This window comes from Bidens hawaiensis, unplaced genomic scaffold, assembly GCF_021521415.1.
Source record: "Bidens hawaiensis isolate Kalapana, Puna unplaced genomic scaffold, B.hawaiensis_p1.1 tig00000978_1, whole genome shotgun sequence".
In the NCBI taxonomy this organism is placed as follows: domain Eukaryota; kingdom Viridiplantae; phylum Streptophyta; class Magnoliopsida; order Asterales; family Asteraceae; genus Bidens; species Bidens hawaiensis.
The window spans coordinates 2,624,409-2,632,403 of NW_027491058.1; the positions used below are offsets into that span (position 1 = coordinate 2,624,409).

The window sequence follows — 7,995 nt, forward strand, 5'->3', positions numbered from 1 at the left end:
GAAACAAGTCACCATGTCCACCTCCACTAGCTAAGTAGAATACATTGCCGCCTCTAGCTGCTGCTCACAAGTGATATGGATACAACATCAGCTGCTGGATTATGGCTTGAATTTCTTTGCCACCCCAATTAACTGTGATAACGATGCAATAGTTTTTATTATGAAAAAACCGGTCCAACTCTTAAAGACAAAACATATTAACATCCGAAACCATTTCATTCGTGGTTGTTTGGACCAAAAACTTGTCAAAATTGAAAAGGTCCACACTGACTACAACTTTGTAGACTTTTATACTAAAGCCTTCGATCGACTTGTGGTGTTTTTCGAAAAAATCTTATTTATATACTTTTTTATTATATTTATAAATTTTATGTATTTATAAAATCTTCTTTATTTAGGTTTTTTTTATTATGTTTATAAATTCTTATTATAAAATAATAACTTTTATTATTATGTATAAAATGAAAAAAAAATAATTACTAGTATACCTCACATATAGGACTACACTTATCATGCAACTCTAGGAATGGCTTGCGCATAGGTCATACGCCACTGGCCAAGACAAACCCATACACCATGTATAGACAAAAGAAGAAAATAAATATATTTTGCATGGATCTATACTTCCGTATAGGATATACAAGGCAAAATTTGGCCTAAGTTTGGGAAAACAAATCTCATGTGGGCGTATAATCATCTAATTGACCGGTAGGTACGAGTAAATGTTTATCTTTGGAAGTTGTAAAAGTTATACGCTGCATATTGGTCTATACGCAACACATGAAGGGTGTCAGAACAAGATTAGGGTGGGTGCGCAAATATTACCACCCATCTTAATTTGTTAAACTTGTTATACTAGTTTGTTATAATTAGCAAGTTATGAGAAAAAAAAATGTTTAAAAGTACTTTATAAGTTTCGGTAAATTACGATAACATATTCTAAAATCAGTCTTTTAAGTTTTGTGGTGCCTTCTACTTTCCCTTTTATTTTTGTTAATTTTTTTTATATAAAAGCATGGTAATGTAATGTAAATATAAATAGGTGGAGTGAGCAATTAGGACAAGAATATTCTTTCTCCCTTAGAGAAGGCCAGGAATATATGGTACTTTTATGCTAAAATGTTTGAACTTTATTTAAGGGCAACTTCACATAATATAACGGGGATAAATTTTCTTCCAAGCTACCACATGGCACTATATGAATGTTCACCTCATGGTCCAAGTTTAGCCATTTCACCAAAAAGATGCTACATGCCATGCATGGTTTATTAGTTTACAAAGCGAATGCCGTTAAATAAAAAGAAGCTTACATAGCCAATATTTTATAAAAAGAAAAATTTAAGTTGATCGATAATGTTCATTCTGTGAGTCTTTGTGGCGATCAATATTCCAATCGTAATAAAAGTTATCGAGACAAGCACAAATTAAGCCCCCCATAAAATAAAGATAAAAGTATTAATTTTCTGTAGTTAATGTTATAATATTCTTAATTTATGTCATTGTACATGGACCTAAGCAAACTACAGCTTTTACATTCTAGAATTAATTCTATATAAAGTGAAGCTCTTAAGACAACTAAGCACATCATTAACAAATTAAGCCCCTTAAATAAAGGTAATAATTTTCAGATGCAAGTGAGTTCCTCTCCTGTGTTAATGTTATAATATTCTTAATTTGTGTTCGTGTGATTAGATTTGTGCAGGCCAACAAATAAGAAACGTCCGCAACAGATTGAGACGATGAATCATCTGACAGTTAACATTCCGAGCACTTGTAATAGTAATGAATCCCTTCCATATGTATTTGGTAATATATATCTTTTTGCTTCTACCATACATACATGATACATGTTTACCGTCAAATCATTAGTACCATTTGAGAACATAATGATAAACGGGATATGCTGTCTTATATCGTATTAATCTTTTTATTTGTTTTGGAAGATAACAGAGAAGACTACTTAAAGTTCGGTGTTCCATTGTATCAAGCAGCGAGTACAAGTGATTGGGAAACAGCAAAGATAATCCTGGCTAAACGTCCAGATTTGGTACGGTTCGGTCTCAATAAGAATCTTGACACCGCACTACATGTGGCAGCAACAGCAAAATGGACCAAGAAGAATAAACTTTTTTGAAGAATCTAGTAGATATGATGACAATCCATTTTATATTTTATAGAAACATACAAACGATTTACAATGAAGTGGCAGGTAAGCGGGCAACAAGCTGCGCCGCAACCCCCTTTTGGATAGCAAACCCAATCCGACTAAAATGATTCTTATGGGCTGATACGTTACTATACACAACTTTCTGAACCCTATTCAAAAGGTCCACGGCATCCAGAGCTATGAAACCAAAAGTGTCAAAGGCGAAGGGGATTTGGAACTTAAAAATAAACGTTCCAACACCGCCTTTTGGGAAGCTGCTGCATTTGGGCAATGGGAAGTGGGTGAGATTCAGATTATGATGGAAAAGAATCACAACCTGTTGAACATCCGTGGTTCTAATGGACTTTTGCCATTGTCCATCAGTGTTTCAACCATGAAATTCAGCAGTGTTCCACCCATGGAATTCGACACGGTGAGGTATCTTTATGATAGTTCTCAGAAGATGAGTGGTGATCATTGGACAGATAAGGACAAAGATTCGACACCGGTGAACTGTGTGGAGAATGATTTGCATGGTATCTACTATCCTTGATATTTTAAGAAAATTTTTTTGAAATAGGAAGAAATGTTAGGATAAAATGAATTTTAGAAGAGAGAAAAGTTATATTAGGAAAATAGAGGTTTCATTATTTGAAACGGCGGATGTCAACAAACAAGTAGGCCCTGTCAGATATTGTCTGGTGAGGTGGACGACTACCAGGTGAAATGGCGGATCACGAATATTTTATTCGTGTTCCGCCATTTGAAATGGCGGATGTCAGTTTTGGTGATCCGTCATTTTGACTGGCAGGTCACAATTTCAAAAGTAGGCTACCCCTATGTGTAAAAGTGAATTTTGATGGATATTCGCCATTTGAAATGAAAGATGTCGTCTTGGCATCCGCCATTTCAAATGGCGGATGTGAATAGTATTATCTGATTGATTTGCCAACACACCACTCATTTTTCTTTTTATTATTTAGTTATTGTCCAATATTACGTTTTTTTTAAATAATGTTATTTAACAAATAAAAAGTGTATTAACAAATAACGTTTTTAAAATACGTTTTTTCTTTTTATTATTTTTCTAAATATTAGTATTTAAAAAAATACAACATGAAAAAGATTTTTTTTAATAAAAACACCATGTTTTAATATTTTGATGGACATCTATCATTTGAAATGGAAGATGTCATCACGATATCCGCCATTTAAACGTTTTGTCTTTTTATTATTAATTAGTGTTCTAAATATCATTATTTAAAAAAAATACAAAATTTAATATTAAATAGATTTTATTTATTAAAAACACCAACATGTGTAATTTTAATATTTTGATGGACATTCGTCATTTGAAATGGAAGATGTCATCTTAACATCCGCCATTTCAAATGATGGATATGAATAGTGTACTTTCTGACTGATTTGACCACACACTATCTTTTTCTTTTTATTTTTTGTTTATTTTCCTAAATAAACAAATAAAAAGTTAATATTAAGAAATATTTTTTTTCTTAAAATCACTTAATATATGTAATTTAAAAATACATTTTTTTTATTATTTTGAAAATAACATTATTTAAAATGATAGAAAATTTAATATTAAAAAGATATTTTTTTATTAAAAACAGTAGTATATGTAATTTAAAAAATACATTTTTAAACATCCGCCATTTGAAATGGAAGATGTCCTCTTAACATCCACCATTTCAAATGATCTTCCATTTCAAATGACAGATGTGAATAACGTACTTAACTGCCTGATTTAACCACACCACTACCTTTTGTTTTATTATATTAGTTTCTTAAATAACAAATAAAAAGTTTAATATTAAGAAATATATTATTTTTCAAATAAAACAACTGACATAATGTATTTTTCAAATAAAAAGTGTTATTCAAAACAATCAGTCTAGTATTATATTCATATCTGCCATTTGAAATGACAGATGTTAAAAATACCTTTTTGGGAGACTTCTGCCATTTGAAATGGCAAGTGTCATTTAGACATCCTCCATTCAAATGGCAGATGTGAGCAGTAACTCTACTATCATTATAAATAGACTCACAATCAAAAAGACATATCAAAACCATACTGCAATGCTTCCCCATGCTTACTTAATTTCATATGGTGATTTCAAAATATTAAAAAAACATGATGTTTTTATTAAAAAAAATCTTTTAAAAATATTAAATATTAAAACATGTGTTTTTATTAAAAAAAATCTTTTTAATATTAGCTTTTGTATTTTTTTAAATACTAATATTTAGAAAACTAATAAAAAGAAAAAACGTATTTAAAAATGTTATTTGTTAATACACTTTTTATTTGTTAAATAACATTATTTAAAAAAAACGTAATATTAGAAAATAACTAAATAATAAAAAGAGAAAGGACTAGTGTGTTGTCAAATCAATCAGATAATACTATTCACATCTGCCATTTGAAATGGCGGATGCCAAGATGACATCTTCCATTTCAAATGACGGATGTCCATCAAAATTCACTTTCACATAGGGGTAGCATACTTTGGAAATTGTGACCTGCCTGTCAAAATGGCGGATCACCAAAACTGACATCCGTCATTTCAAATGTCAGAACACGAATAAAATATTCGTGATCCGCCGTCTGAAATGTCGGATCACCCGGTAGTCGTCCACCTCACCAGACAATATCTGGCAGTGCCTACTTGTTTGTTGACATCCGTCATTATCTCTTATTTTACTAATATAACTTTTCTGTCTCCTAAAATCCAGTTTATCCTAACACTTCTTCCTACTTGAAAATTTTTTTCGATATTTGAAAAAGGACGTAGAAAAGAAAAGTATTAGTCTATTAATTCTTCATGGTAGCCTTTAAGAAAAAGAAAAGCACATTTGAAGTTCATAAAAATTGATTTCATTAATTAAGTTTTTGTTATTACTTCTTAGCTTTATCTAAATTTAAATATATTTGTAAGGTATCCCATTTCAGTTGTTTTCTTTGTTTACTTAAGAGATTGTCAAATATCTTCTATAGATGTTGCTGTCCAAATCCTGGAGGATCATCCAGAACTTGCTCGGAATGTGTCTTTACTTAAAGCTTTGGCCCGGATGCCCGTTGCCTTTGATAGAGTAGAAAAGAATTTGATCACGAGAATGATAGAATCAAGTAAAAGTTAATTATATTTACAGAACATATCTTAGTAATAATTTCTTGTTATTTTCAGTTTTTATATTGTTACACATAAAAGTACAACCAACTGCCGAAGAAGATAGCGATGCAATGAAAATACTAAAGATTATTTGGGGACATGCTACGAGAACAATGAACATTGATGAAATTGAGGATATGCTGAGAGGGTCTCCAACATCCTTGGCTGACGGAACGATACAATATTCTTCTAAAATTCTATTCGTTGCCGCAGAATATGGGAACGCTGAGTTTATAGTTGAGTTGCTACAAACTTATCCGGATCTTGTGCTTGATACAAATGAGGATGGGCTCAGCATATTTCATGTAGCTGTTATGCACCGTCATTGTGATATCTACAACCTATTATACGAGATAGGTGGAAGCTACAGGAAAGCTGTACTTATGTTAAAGGACAAGTCAAACAATAATATGCTTCATTTAGTTGGGAAAACTTCAAAGGATATGACAACTAAGAACTATGGAGCATCTCTACTAATGCAACGAGAATTATTGTGGTTCAATGTATATATCAAATTTTATTGTTAATTAATTGCCTAATTTCTACAGCCACTGATGGTTTTGTGTACGCGTTTTGTAGGAAGTTAATTTGAGGATGCCATCTTATTTGAGCAAAGAGAAGAACAAAGATGGCCAAACACCATATGAGTTATTCTCTAAAGAAAACGAAGATCAAGTTTCCACAGGATTGCAATGGATGAAAGACTGTATGGTTGTTGCCACACTTATCGTCACCGTGGCATTTGCTGTAGCCTTTACAGTTCCAGGTGGCTACAAAGGAGACAATGGACTTCCATTTTTCATTGATCAGTGTACCTTCTTAGTTTTTGTTACTGCGGACACTATTTTTTTGTTTTCTTCCTCAACTTCACTCTTAGTGGTCTTGTCTATCCTCACATCTCGTCACCATCATTTTGATTTCTTTGACTCATTACCCAGAAAGTTGATGGTAGGTCTACTAACGCTTTTCATCTCTGTGGCTGCAATGATGGTGACCTTTAGTGTTAGTTTCTTTGTGCTATACCAAAAGGGGTTGAAATGGGTACCGATCCTTATTACTATATTTGCGGCCCTACCCGTCGTTGTGTTCGCGCGATTGCAATTTCCTGTTTTGGTCGATATGTTCCGTTCTATGTATGATCACCTCTACTTGTTTGGGCCCAAGAAACGTATGCTTTACACCACAAAACCAAAGGTTACGCTTTAACAAATCTCCTTGATGGTGGTTATGTTATGAATCCAAATGTTATCGTGTAAAAAGCATCACTACATTGTTATGTTTCAAAAGAAGTTTATGTTCATTTTGATTACTTATAAATGGATTTAGTTGTATAGGTTAACATGTATGGATGATCTTTTTCTTTTGGGATTTTTACATATATTCCCTCCTTAAGCATTTAAATTACATATATCCCCAATGTCTAAACTAAATTACATATTTCCCCTTTTGATATCGAATTACCCATTTACCCTTTATCATTTACAATACCTGATTAAAAAATCAGACGTCGGCCTCTCCATTCATCGTGTCCAACTCTTTGTCGTTCCAGAGGACCTCCATCGTTCGATTCTTCCGGTTGCAGCAACGTCCAAACGAAATTAGGAAGAGGATATATGTAAATGTCCCTTTTCTTTTCTATAGAATCCACTTCATTTAACTGAGGAAAGGGAAAGAAAAAGAGAGATGGAAAAAATATGTTGGGTTCCCGAGTTTCATTTAAGAAAGGAAAAGGAAGGAAAATTTAAAACAGGTGTTCCCGAGTTTATCATTTACATTATCCCCAATGTCTAAACTAAATTACATATTTCCCCTTTTGATATACAATTACACATATACCCTTTATCATTTACAATACCTGATTAAAAAATCAGACGTCGGCCTCTCCATTCATCGTGCCCAACTCTTTGTCGTTCCAGAGGACCTCCATCGTTCGATTCTTCCGGTTGCAGCAACGTCCAAACGAAATTAGGAAGAGGATATATGTAAATGTCCCTTTTCTTTTCTATAGAATCCACTTCATTTAACTGAGGAAAGGCAAAGAAAAGGAGAGATGGAAAAAATATGTTGGGTTCCCGAGTTTCATTTAAGAAAGGAAAAGGAACGAAAATTTAAAACAGGTGTTATCGAGTTTCATTAAAAGAAAGAAAAGGAGGGGGGAAGAGAAAATGCTGAGTAAAATAAAAGAATTTGTATATTTCCAAATTGAAAAAATTTGGAAGGAAAATAAGTTGAATAGAAAGAGGAGATATCAAAAAAAAAGATAAGAAGAGAAAACTTTTTTTTCCTTACTTTTCTTTTCATAAATGAACTCGGGAACACAAACCCAAATACTCTTCAATTCGTGTGTGTATGGCAAAAAAGAAGTTTAACATAGAAAAGTGAATGTTGCATGTGGAAAGTAAAAAAAGTAAAAAACTGCACATTATTATTCAATAAACTAAGGGGCTATAAATAGCTTTACATGCAATGTTTTCGGACCCAGTCCAGACGCCCTACCGGGTTAAAGGTTGGATCGGCCTAGGAGGCTGACCGGATATCGATTCGTGACGTCATAAAAAGAAATATAATATGTATCTTAAATATATATATATAAACGAAACATCCCTAAATTTTCTCAAGCTACCAGATTGCTTTATTTATAAATCAAGGCTTATC

The 7,995-nt window shown here is 32.5% G+C and overlaps 1 protein-coding gene across 1 annotated transcript; it reads left to right on the forward strand.

Annotated features, from left to right (window-relative positions):
- Positions 1–2,465: 2,465 nt before the first annotated feature.
- Positions 2,466–6,546, forward strand: LOC143549402 (uncharacterized). Its single transcript, XM_077040304.1, has 4 exons — positions 2,466–2,682; positions 5,166–5,297; positions 5,356–5,843; positions 5,920–6,546. Exons 1-4 carry the CDS (start codon positions 2,466–2,468, stop codon positions 6,544–6,546), a joined length of 1,464 nt encoding a protein of 487 aa, XP_076896419.1.
- The last annotated feature ends 1,449 nt before the right edge of the window (positions 6,547–7,995 follow it).

What these genes read in the sequence shown, in the direction of transcription:
- LOC143549402 (XM_077040304.1), top strand. Translation starts at nt 2,466, where the DNA reads ATGGAAAAGAATCACAACCTGTTGAACATCCGTGGTTCTAATGGACTT. An exon ending in TGTGGAGAATGATTTGCATG is followed by an intron (nt 2,683 to 5,165) that starts GTATCTACTATC and finishes TATCTTCTATAG; the next exon opens with ATGTTGCTGTCCAAATCCTG. An exon ending in GAGAATTATTGTGGTTCAAT is followed by an intron (nt 5,844 to 5,919) that starts GTATATATCAAA and finishes CGCGTTTTGTAG; the next exon opens with GAAGTTAATTTGAGGATGCC.